This window comes from Agelaius tricolor, unplaced genomic scaffold, assembly GCF_023055355.1.
Source record: "Agelaius tricolor isolate 1412-34295 unplaced genomic scaffold, bAgeTri1.0.p SCAF_7, whole genome shotgun sequence".
NCBI lineage: Eukaryota > Metazoa > Chordata > Aves > Passeriformes > Icteridae > Agelaius > Agelaius tricolor.
In genome coordinates this window covers 27,066,509-27,079,271 of record NW_027269267.1, presented here as the reverse complement: position 1 = coordinate 27,079,271, position 12,763 = coordinate 27,066,509, and the positions used below count along the sequence as shown (strand labels likewise).

At 42.1% G+C, this 12,763-nt stretch overlaps 1 protein-coding gene across 1 annotated transcript in view; it reads left to right on the top strand.

Moving 5' to 3' along the window:
* Positions 1–9,032, top strand: part of RASA3 (RAS p21 protein activator 3) — a 130,453-nt gene extending 121,421 nt beyond the window's left edge. The window contains exons 21-24 of the mRNA XM_071430715.1: positions 3,296–3,507; positions 4,225–4,328; positions 6,429–6,612; positions 7,194–9,032. Coding sequence (XP_071286816.1) covers positions 3,296–3,507; positions 4,225–4,328; positions 6,429–6,612; positions 7,194–7,269 — 576 coding nt within the window. The 3' untranslated portion in view covers positions 7,270–9,032. The remainder of the gene's footprint in view (positions 1–3,295; positions 3,508–4,224; positions 4,329–6,428; positions 6,613–7,193) is intronic.
* Positions 9,033–12,763: the final 3,731 nt, after the last annotated feature.

Here is a 12,763-nt window from a genome sequence, read left to right as displayed (position 1 = left end):
CCATTCAGATTCTTAACAGCCCAGTCAGCAGTCTCTGGGTTTCGTGATCTGCAGCACACTCAGTACTGAGCGCTGCTGATCAGCTGCCAACTCTGTAAGGTCACACACAGGTAAGATGATCGAGCCCCTGCCCTTTCTGCCAGGCCTCTCTGGTGAGGAGGAACTTGCTGCTTATAACTGTGAAGGATCACTACTTCTTTATTAGCTATTAGGTTTCTTTATTGGTTCATGGATTTGTATATTTATATTTAATTTGGGTTAGGTTGTGTACCAAAACATCTGTGCTGTGCTGGTATGGTTTACCATTTTGGTTGCCACATTAGGGAATAAAATACAGCTGTATTTCTCGTGCATGGAACACTACTGCCAACTTCTGTATTGTGTAAGAACAGACTCGATCAGTTTGGGTGATGTTGGAAGCCTTTTTCATACACCTCTGCCTGTAAAGCTGAGTCCAGGCCTTAAAAAATTGTATTTAAAATTAAACAAAAAAAGAACTCAGGGTTTTTTTTTCCAGTTCCAAACATGCACCTACCACAGACTTACTTACACATATAAATGGTTGTGACTTTTATCTTTTTCTGCCTTTAAGTCCTTCCTGCCATCTACACTGCTTGTGAGCACCATGAAGGGCAGTGCTCAATCCTGCCGTAGATATTAGGTTCCTCAAACAGCTCTTTGTTAAAAGTGAAATTCTAGGCTCTTCAGTATTTCCCAGTTTTAGGTATGATTTTGGTAACATCTCTCTCTCTCTCTCTCTCTCTCTCTCTCTCTCTCTCTCTCTCTCTGCTAAAATGTGGAGTAAGTTTCTGTTCCACCTGTTTGTAGAACACATCTCAATTGTACTGTAGTTTGCTCTAGTGTTTATAACTCTACTACACAGACAAAAACCAACCAAGCTGCAAAATAATTCAGGCTATCAGAAGGCAGCTATAACATGTGATGAACTGCACTCTGCAAACTAACTTGTTTGAACTGAAAGCAGCCACACAGTTGAGATAAAACTCTCACTGTCTGTAGAGAGGAGTGAGCTATAATTCTGTAACTTATGCTGAGTGTACTGAGCTAGACTGAGCATCCAAAATATGTCTGCATTGTGAAGATTTATTATTGGAAAAATGTACCTTCATTGTTAATATTAAAAACCTTGTGCTGTTTTGGTTGCTTAAATTCAGTATTACCTGGGAAATCAAGGTGACTACATCCATTCCAGAAAATAAGGTTCAGTCTTTCCATTAACAGTAGAAAATAATGTTACCACCTTCTTGTACTAATATATTCCTATTTTTCTTGCCATACATAAATAGATTACTGCAGCAAGATCAGAATTCTCAGAACACCACAGCAGATGTATTTGCAATGGATATTCCCTTGTGGGTGCCTGTGTGATAAAAATTCACATTTTGTATAAATACTCTCAGTGTATCTGTGCTCTAAATTGCACCAAGTGTGTCTTTCTCTCTCATGTTAAACCTGCCTGTCTGGCAGCGAGGCAAGTAGCCTTCGTTGTTCTTAAGCACAGTTTGGGGAATGTGAGGGTGGCTTTAAGTACTCTTTGGGTCTTCTGTGTTGTTTAAGAGACAACTGGTGGTTTTGGTAGTGTAAAGGTCTTGCAGCCACTTGAAATTCTTGGCTTAGTTGTGGGCTCCTCAGTAACTGTTGCCATATGTTGGATCACTTTGGTTGGTATCCCCTTACACAAAACCATACTCCTTAAATCTGTTCCTTGTTGCAGTGCAGGAGGTTCCATTTAGCCCAGCAGGACATTAAAATTCTTTTCCTTGTAGCTCTGTGTTAATAGAGAGTTGAACTGCATGCTCCTGTCTTCCATCCCAAACTCAAATTGCCAGTTATGCCCTGAAGAGTTTTATTGAAAGGACTCTTTGGTGTGTAATTGGCACTGTTGGACTGATCCCACCAAGCAGCTCCTACACTGCCATGGTGCATTGTGCCTTTCTTTCTAATCATTGTCTGATACCATTAGGGACTAATATCAGACCAATTGTCTGATACCAGTAGTACTTCCCTGCTAAATCCAGGGAAATGATGGTTTAAATTTTCCCTTTGCTATTTGGCATGATGCACATTTGAAAGCATCACAAAGGAAGAAAGGACTGTGCTTGGTACCAGTCTGCAACATTCTCCCAACCAGCTAGGTGCAGAATTCAAGCCAGTCTTCCAGGCCTATGTAACAAACATAGGCAAATTTCCATTTTGTTGAGTCTGGTTTGTTCTTATTGTTTGGTTTGTTTGTATGGTTTTTGTTGTGGGTTTTTTGTGGGTGTGTGTGTGTGTGTGCACCTCTCTGGTTTTCTTTTTCAAACAGCACAATGAAACCAGCTGTTTATAAAATCGTATTCCATCTGGCAATGTAATGTCTAATGATTTGAATAATTAAGTGAAGAAGTAGAGGGGAGAAGGATAATTTAGGCATACCTGTAAGAGAGAAGAAAATGCACTAAAACTAAGTATTTGCAGAAGCTAGAGGAAATGAAGTAAATTTACCTTTCCAAAATTTGCAGCCAGGATCACTAAGTTGAGCTTAGTAATCTTCAGTGTGTGATCAGTGTAATCAAGCAATAAGGCTGTGCATCAAAATGTTCCTTCTTCAAGAGGAGGAAAGTAAATACCCTTCTAGGTTGCAAGCTGTTTTGAACAGACAGGAGAGCTTTAGATAAGATTTTCGGTGGTCAAGCTGTAACACAGAATTAATGTGTAATTATTTAAACCACCTGATGTCACTCAAAGAGAAACAGTATTTCTGTGATCATCTAATAGCAGCTATAGCTGGTTGCAGAAGCATGGAAGTTACTAAAAGGCAATGGTCATGCTGAAACAGGTACTAGAAGGACTAGAGAAATGGCAATACTAAGGCAAAGCTGTCGCTAAGGCTGGATCCAGACTCTCGCTTTTCTCTTTTCTGCCTCCTGCTGATGAGTGTTTCCTTTCAGGCCAACACTGGGTTCCTCTGTCAGCCTTCCAAAACTTGGAGTTGCAGCATTACTAAAATTGCTTCCCTGAGGCTGACAACAAGTCTTGTTGAGACCCAAGCAGCAAGTTGATATTAGCTATTTGTAAATCATCTCCTACAGAAGTGGTATCTTATTCCTTGTACCAGGTGAAAGGTCTTGTTCTTTTAAGGGCACATTTGCTGCTTGGTTGTATTTGTGTTGAAATGTATTTATTGGTCCATTCTCTTATTATGCTGTGTTTTTCCTGCAATAAATCTTCACTCTGATTCTAGTCCTAGGTTCACTGACTCATTCTGGTGCTTTATTCTGTGGTTTATTTGCAGATGTTCCAGGTGATCCAGCCTGAAAGGAGAGTCCTGTATATCCAAGCAAATAATTGTGTGGAGGCCAAGGACTGGATCGATATCCTCACCAAAGTTAGCCAGTGCAACAAGAAGCGCCTGACGGTCTACCATCCCTCAGCCTATCTCAATGGCCACTGGCTGTGCTGTAAAGCTACTGCAGACAACACCCCTGGCTGCACACCCTGCACAGGGTAAGGGTTTCATGTGCCATGGCAAGGTGACTTGCAGGGGCACAGCTAACCAGGATTTGCCAGGTGTACAGGTGCTCAAAGGCCATCTGTTGGTATTCCTGATTCTGCATGTTTGGATCGAGATGTTGACTTTTTAGAGTTAGAGATGGTGATAGGAGGTGACTGTGGAATTAAAAATACATTTATTATGATCATCTGTCATTAATAAAAATATCCAAAATCCATTCAATATCTTGTTTGTAAATTCCTGAAGCATTCATCTGCTGATAGATTTAATTCTAAACTGATCTTTTCAGGGGGCTGTTCATGCTCTCTCTTAAACAAAGATGTACTGTCTGGTTTGTAGGAAGTGATTTTCATCTAAACTGAGAGAAATCACAAGACTGTAGTGGTAGACTAAGATACAAGACCTGGGTAGTTGGAAGCTCAGTGCTTTGGCTCCTCCATCTGGTTGTAACTGTCTAATTCACCATAATGGCTGGATACTGATACAGTCTTCTCTTTCAAGTCAGTGAAAGGGTGCTGGATAAATAGAGGCATAAATAAGTTTGAACTTTTCTTCTTTTGGGAAAAAATTGAAGATTTTGAGCTCTGTTACACACAATCTGTTGGCTTTCATGAGAACTCACTTTTACTTTTTTTTCCCTGTTAAGTGCTTCATGTGCCATAATACACTGTTTAGCATATAACTTTTACCTCTCTTCCTGATGCTTACAGAGGCCTGCCAGCAAATATACAACTGGATATAGATGGAGATCGAGAAACTGAGCGCATCTACTCTCTTTTCAACCTGTATATGCCAAAATTGGAAAAAATGCAAGGTGAGGATTAAAGATCATTACATCTCCACTTCACTTACCAAGGCAAAAATGCCTGTGAGAAGTTGGATGTTCTGGCTCAACCAGCCTTGCAGATCACATCCTAGAACACAGTGGCCTTTATTCCACTTGTTTCCCCTTCTGCTGTCTTGAGGCAGTTGTGTGTATTATTTTTGGTGCAGTCTCATGGTCTGTAAAAAGTTCTTTGCGTACTAACAGTTGTTTGAAATACGGTCTTAACCACATCATCCTAAAATAGCATAGGCACAGGGCGTTGCTTGGAGGCTCTGAATTGACAAAGCAGAGCCAGCACTGAACCAGAGGTTTACTGATCCTGACAAGAGCTTGCACCAGCAAACTTGAGGTTTCAGTGGAATATGGTTTTGTGTTAGCAGAAGTCCTGTGCACGCACATTCCCTGATTCAGAGCCTAAGAACAGGCTGGATACAAATGGTTTCTTTGGAAAGGCTCTTTTAGAATTACCCATCGAGGATGACCTGTGGATGTCTGTGAAATGTTGAAAAGTGGAGTTTTGGCTGGGAAACTCTCAGGAGCTGAGGGAAGAAGAGATGTGATGGAAAGGATAAAAGAAAGAAGGGACAGCAGAGGAAGTTGGTACTAGTAGGCATGCCAAGAGAAGTATCCGGTGTACGCAGTGCCAGACTTGAAATCTCAGTTTAGCACAGGGAGTGGCAGGGAAGCCTTCACTGTGGCACTGATCTTTAAATAGGACTTTATTTTATAATATGAGATAAGCCAGTGGTGTCAAACACACAGACTGAAAAGCACTTTAATCTGTTCCTGGCTGCTGTGCAATTGCAAACTCAAGATCCTCACCACTTCCGAGCTGTCTGAACTGGTGCCCAGCTTTCCCCTGTTCCGAATCCTCTCTGCCAGAGCCAGCATCGAGTGTCAGTGCTGGGAAAAAGGACGCAGCTCTGGCACAGACAGTGCAGCAAGGGGAAGGCAATTTGAAAGCTGAGACTGGGACAGCAGTAAAGCTAGAAGGAGAGACAAAGTAAAATACTCTTTTCCCTTCTTTTCCCTTCTTTTCCCTTCTTTTCCCTTCTTTTCCCTTCTTTTCCCTTCTTTTCCCTTCTTTTCCCTTCTTTTCCCTTCTTTTCCCTTCCTTTCCCTTCCTTTCCCTTCCTTTCCCTTCCTTTCCCTTCCTTTCCCTTCCTTTCCCTTCCTTTCCCTTCCTTTCCCTTCCTTTCCCTTCCTTTCCCTTCCTTTCCCTTCCTTTCCCTTCCTTTCCCTTCCTTTCCCTTCCTTTCCCTTCCTTTCCCTTCCTTTCCCTTCCTTTCCCTTCCTTTCCCTTCCTTTCCCTTCCTTTCCCTTCCTTTCCCTTCCTTTCCCTTCCTTTCCCTTCCTTTCCCTTCCTTTCCCTTCCTTTCCCTTCTGCCCCCACTACAGTGCAGGAGTAGATCACATGGGAACTATGTTGCAGATGTTCATGTGTAATCAATGTCCAGATCTCTTATTCAGGAGGCTCCCTGCTAAGATCAGAAGCATAGAAGGATAACTTGCCCCTTTGGATATGTCATAAAGCAGGCAGCCAGGCAGTAGTTATGGCATATTCTGCTTATGCTTATTGTATGAATCTTTTAGGGGTAATGTGGTAAAACGCGACTACTTCAGCCTGTAATGTTTTCAAATTCAGCCTCTGGTTGCTGCCTGGGGGTGGAACCTGTCCCCAAAGTGAGTACTTGACTTTGTGCAGACCAAGCAGGCAGGCAGCACAGTGGCAGAGGCAGGCCTGTGTGAGTTTCCAAATGTGTGCATGGGGTGCAGATAGTGGCAATTGAGATTAAAGCATTGTCTGTGCAGCAAAGGACAGCTTCCCACCAAGCCAGGAGCAGCTGCCAGGCTTGCTGCCCCTTCTGTACAAGATGAGGAGGAGGGAACGAGCATAGGACACCCTCTGTGCCTCCCAACTGCCCAGCAAAACTTCTGCTGTTGATGTCAGCCACAGTTCTGTGGTGGCCCTACAGAAGCAAACCAAGAAACTGTGTGAAGCCCAGACTGAATATTTTTAGTCTGCTTGTCTTGCTTTTTTGCCTCCTGCCTCATATCTATTCCTGTACTTCATTTTTTTTTCTCCAGAGGCCTGTGGGAGCAAATCTGTATATGATGGACCTGAAGAGGAAGAATATTCTACATTCATCATTGATGACCCTAAGGAGACATATAAAACACTAAAGCTGATTATTGAAGGTGTTGGAAATTTAGAGCAGGAGCATGCTCAATATAAGAGGGATAAATTTAAGAAGACAAAGTATGGAAGCCAGTAAGTGCAATGGTTGTACAAACAGGGGAGCAGTCCTGGAAGATGGTATTTCCCTTGCCTATGCTCTGGGTTTCACTGTATTTTGTCCAAAAAAGGTCCTGCAAATACATACAGAATAGCACTGTGACTTAGTATTTATATCACAATATTTTAAAGCACTGAAGTGAATTTTTTAATGCTTGTTTTTAATGCAGTTTCATTCATAAAATTTAAATTTGGGTTTGTTAAACTGTTGGTTTTAAATTTTGAGCCCATGCTGGTGAGCTGAGCAGTAGTTAATAGCAGAAGATAGATGTGTTTACCAGCTTATCTTGGAGTGTTGGTTTAAAAATGGAAAGAGTAATTGACACAGCCACATGACTGTATTTAGTGTACACATAAAGCATTCTGCATATGGCTGACAAAAGAGAGGATCAATTCAGTCAGTTCCAGCTCAAATAAAATGCAGTATTAACATTACAATTACAACTCTGAAAATCAAATTTAGGGAAGAAGTTCTGTGTGTTCCACCTTCTGTTCTGACATTTTCATGTCCTGACAGATGGCTCTATGTGTAAAACTGTTTTTTTCTTTTCTTTTAGAGAACATCCCATTGGTGACAAGAGCTTCCAGACATACATCAGGCAACAGTCAGAGATCTCAGCACATTCCATATGAAGTGCAAAGGAAATTGCAGGACAGTGCTGAAGGGTTGATTAGTGATGCTAAATAGCAAAACAAAAGGGAAGCCACACATGTAGCAAAATGTATGGATAAGTGTCAAGCTTACAAACTTTGAGACTTGGTAAATGTATTCTCTTTTCAAGAAACTGTTATAATAGTTGCTATGCACTTTATTCATCTGGTTATTGACAGATGATAAAACCCTGCCTTCTGGGCAGTTGTCATGTGTATTTTTAAATTTGCTTTGGTTTCTTGGAATCTAGTGATCAGTTCAATGATCAAGGTGTGTGGACTTCATCTTGACAACTCCCCGCAATTCCTTGTGTTTTGGAAACCAAGCATGCTGCTAATATGCAGCATTTTCTAGAAAGGTTGTTTGTTACTGTTTTTTGTTCCTGATTAATGTATATTATGGCACATCCCCTGCGTGCTCTCTTAGGAAAAGCTTAGTAACACTTTACTTTTAATGCCTGCATTTAGAAAAGAAGCAGAGAAAAATCCCTCTGGTGTAATCCTCTACATTGTACTGTGTATTCTGAGCAGGCCAAGGAGCAGGCCTTTTGTTTTTACAGCAGTGTAATTTTTGCTAACTGTGCACAGTTTTTAATAGAAATTCAAATCTGAATGGTACTCTTGATATTTTTGAGATACGAAGTCATTTCTCCAGGCACGTTCAGCAGACTTTGGATTTGAAGATGCAATCTCAGCAGTGTAATAAAACTGACTCTCATATATATGAGTAGGAAAGAGATGAACTCATGTCAGAGCTACATGTCTCTTACACAGTCCAGTGAATGGTGATCTTTGAAAGTCTGCCAACTGAAAGTAAAGGTAAGCTGATTTTGATGACCTTTTATCAGCACAGTGAGAAGGACAAATAGAATATGAATCTGGCAGCTGAGACATGCTGATTCCCAGGCACAAAAGTCGTCAGGTTGGGTTTTCTCTGAAAGGATGTTTATGCACTGGAGTCCATGCTATCCTAGTACCACTTGCTTTTCTGGAAAATAGATTTCTACTTTTCCAAAAATGTTTTTAAATACTTTTTAAAGGAGACTTGTTAAATGATATTTAGTATATTAACATGCATAGTGATAACTTGGTAATACTATGAGTATAGTAAAAATGGAATGAGCTGTGTATCTCACTAATACCAACAAAAGGAGAAGGAATAAAGATCTTCTAAATATTCAATGCATATTTATGTATGCTGTTTAGCTGTACACCATAATTTTTCTCTATGTAAGGGTCTGATACACAAACATCTAGCTTTGATGGCTTGGAAGCCTGCATGATGGACTTTAGGCCTCTCTGGGGTAGAAGCTAGTACAGGTTTTAAGCTGAGTTGGATCAGAAAGCATTGATCAGTTTAATGTGAAGATGTCTGTCTTTGCTTCATGTGTTAAAGAATAATTCTTAACTGTGTCCTCATTGCATCTGACATGATTTAAGATGGCTAAAGTACTTTGAATGCCTCTGTTAGTGATGTTCTTAGGAATTAAGTTTTGGTTTTGTTTGAATATATAGTAGACCACCTTCTAGTAGATGATAGATGATCTTTTATTCATCTTCACCCAGCAGACTGGGGAAAGGGAAGTAATGAAGCATTGCAAAGATGCATTTAGGACTCCAAGCTTTTAGCTGCCATGAACTGCAATTTTTAACATGTATTTGTAACTTAATATTGTTTATAAAATACTAATGACTTGTAATGTGTGTTCTACTTGCCAATTAAAGAAATGGTTTATTTCTGAGAACTGTGTCCATGTTTGGAGTCTTTTTAAATTCACAGTAGCCCCCAGCATGCCTCTTGGCACATCATCTACTGAGAGTGGGGGCCATGGGTGGAGATCCTTGTGAGTGAAACCTGCCAAGTCCCATCCTTGCTCCTCATCCCATCCCCACCCACCCCTTTTCTTGTCAGCATTGCACCTGTGGGACTCTGCACTGAGGCAGACTGGGTATCTGAGCCAGCCATGAACTACCTTAGCAAAGAAAGCTTGCTCAGATAGGTCAACATCTTGAACTGGTTCCTTGTGTTACTGCACAGTAACTGAGCTGAGACCATGTTGAAAGGACAGGGTGTCCTAGGTGGACTATATGATGCTTTTATCCCCAATGTTTTTGTTCTGTTTATGCTGAATAATAAGTTTTGCACCTTTAAGACTTGTTCCAGGGAGTGAAGGGGGGAGAGAAGAAGCAGCAGTTTGTTTTCAGACACTGCACTCACCCCTCCGCATTCCTGCTCCTGGACTGCGTTGTCTGCGGATGGACAGACAGACAGCGGGACAGAGCTCTCCTTTGCTCTTAGTTAGTTTAGCTAGCTGAGGCAAAGAAGTTCCCTGAACTGTGGGGTTTTTTTCCTTTTTCCCTTTTCTTTGGGTCTGTTCAAACCTGCTCTGGACTGAACACCCAGGGGAGCACCGGCAGCTCCACCTGTGGCCGGCTGGGCCAGGCTGGGGCCGCAGCATTTCCAGCACCGGAGAGACTGATCAGAGACTGAGTGAGCTCAGCTGCAACCCGGGGAGGGAACTTCCTGAGTTTGTCATCTCTTTTGGAGCCACAAGGAGTTTTATTGATTAATATTGTTTAGGTTTTATTGTTTAATAAACAGTTTTTTCCACTTTTCTCCAAGGAGATATTTTCTCCCGGAATGGTTGGAGGGAGGGGCCAATTGAATCTGCTTTCCTAGAGGAGCCCCTTTAGGGGTTCTCTCCCAAATTTGCCCTGAACCAGGACACAGGAGGAATGAGCTGAGCCCACAGCACCCTGCATGCCTATGGATTGCCTCATAGACCCATGGAACCACCACCCTTGTCCTGTGGTAAAGCCTTGGACTTGCTGAGGTCTCTGCTGTTCCTACTCCTGGAGCTTACCTGTCCTCTCGGGACAATCATGTGCACAGAAGTCTGGCTCTGAGGTATGGGCCAAGCTGCACACACTGGTTCTCCTGGGGAGTGTTCCAGGGAGGCTGGGCAATGCCCCCCAGGGTGGAAAGCTGCTGACTGGCACTCAGGGTGTGTCACTCAGCTCACGTTGAAGGTGACTCTCACTGCTGGGTGGGTGTCTCAGCAGAACCCACACGTGCACTTCCGAGAAGCTGCTGCGGCCCAGCTGCTGCAGGCACGCTTGGGCTGAGTGAGTGACAGCAGTGGTTTAACAGATAAACCACATCCAGGAACAAAAACCAAACTGATGGTGGAAGACACATCACCAGTGTCCTGGTGAACTTAACTGCAATTGTGTACATGTGAGGTTTTGCTGAGGAACTGTAAACCTTGTTATGAAACCAAAATTTTACATAAAATGAGGTAGGAAACTGACGCAAGATTTGTAAGAAATGAGAAGAGTTAAATCCAAAATTACTGTAAAACCATTTCCAGTTCTGTCTCTTTTTCACTCAGTCCCATCTGGTATATATAATAATTTTCATCTCCTGCTAACATAGCTTAGCTTAAGTCAATAGGAAATCTTTGAAATCTGCTTTTCTTACAGCGTAACATTGTGTGTTTGGTGAGGGGGTTGTGTTAAAACTGGGCTTCCAGTACTTGCTTAGCCTCTATCTCCTGTGTGTCTGCAGCATATGTTTCTGATGCTATCTTCAGAAATAGTCGGAAATCCTACCCACAAGAGAAATAGCTTGATTGGGAAACTTGGGATGGCATCCCTTGTGTCTGGAATGAAGAAAATAGGAAAAAGAAAAGCATAGGCATAAGTAAGCACATCAGGTCAGTTTTCTTCTCTCCTCTGTCTGAGGCTGAAAGACAAAAAAATTATTTTTGATAGAAAAAAGTAGTTAGAAGCTGGGCTGTTCTCTCCTGGGACTCCTACTGCCAGAGAAGTTCCTGTGCCTGTTTTCTCCCTTGCTGAAGCAGTGTGCTTGGGCAGGGCTGATGGGGTGACAGGACCCAGATGTGGTAAGGCAGCTGGCTGTGTGACACAGCTGGGTAGCAGGAGAATGTGTGAACCCTGCCAGGCCCCATGATTAGGTGCAGGAAATGGGTTCTGCAGCTGGAATATGGTGTAAGGACTGACACTGGGTGGTGCTTGGAGATAAAGAACAGCATCTTCCCACGAGCCACCCTCTGTGGGTGCATTGCAGCTGGGCTAGCAGGGCTGACTGAAGGCAGCATTTCCTTCTGGCTCTTGGGCTACTGTCATTAAATGGTAAATAAATTATTCCAAAGCTCAAGTGGGTACTGAGGAATGGAGGAAGTTTTAAGACAGAAGCACTGTATTCCTATATGGATAAGATTCTGGATATGATCTGTGAAAGAAAAGATTGCAGAGTCATCATGAATCAATTGTTCTGGATTCCTAAAATAAAACAGGATCCTAAGAGATTAATCTTGAGGATAGAAACCAGCCCTCCTAACCTGTGAACGAATTACATATGCCTTTAATTTCAATCCTTATTTTCCTTCTGCTACTCCATTTGAGCCACTCTGACTTACCTGAAAATTTAACGTTATTGTATTTACTGGTTTTGTGCAAAGCTGTGACTTTGAACCACAAAGTTGCCTGGTGTTAGTAGGTTTGCCTGCAAAAATGATGTGGAAGTCTTGATTAAACAAAAGGCTCACCAGCTGCCTGGGCTAGATGTAAGGAAAGTTGAAATGGTGAAAACAGAAATTGGCTTTTTACTGGTTTGAAAATGTTGCTCTGCTGAATCTTAACCAAAAGCATGCCCTGGGTGACATCGGTCTGCTTAGTGCTGAGAGCAAATTCTCTCTCCACGTGTGGGGTCTGTGTGGTGTCTGACTTTCTTTACTAAATTCATTCATCATCCTTAACCTCTGTCACAGTTGCACTGTTCTGTCCTAAAGCTGTCAAAAGGAAGTACACTTTTTGTTGTTTGCTTGAGGCCATAACAAAAGTACAACCTAGATATGGACTCTTACAGCAAATGAGTAAGTTTTGGTAGAGATGACAGCAGTGCACAGGATTGCCATCATGTACCAAGGGTAAGAATTTGTAGATTTAATTGACTAAGAAAGATACTTTGGATAAAAGTAGCCATGTATTTCTCTGGTGGTGGAAACTAGAACTGTAGTCATCACGTTTGTGCAGAGAAATCTAATGATGGGAATACAAGAAGTGAGTTTTATGAATTAAAGATGAAGAAAGACATACTTGATAAAAATACAAATGGTGTACAAAAAAAAAAAGGGGAGGGCTACCCTGAATCGCCTTGTGTTTTGCTTTCTTTGGCAAGTCTTTCTGCATTTCAGCTCAGCTAGAATTCCTACTTTTCATTCTCTATAGAAGCTATCTTTTTGGCAGCCATGAGAGCCTATGACTAGAGAGGATCACAGCTGAGAAAAGCAACTTTAAAAATAGACAGACTCATCTGTGGTGTCTGGAGATGCAAATGCTTTGCCCTGCACTCAGTGTTGTGAGAACAGCTCTGTGCTATGTCTCCTCTTGTGCTAAGGCCCCCTGAGAGAGATTCTGCTGCCTGCCCTGCCTGTGCTCCTGCATCCCATTA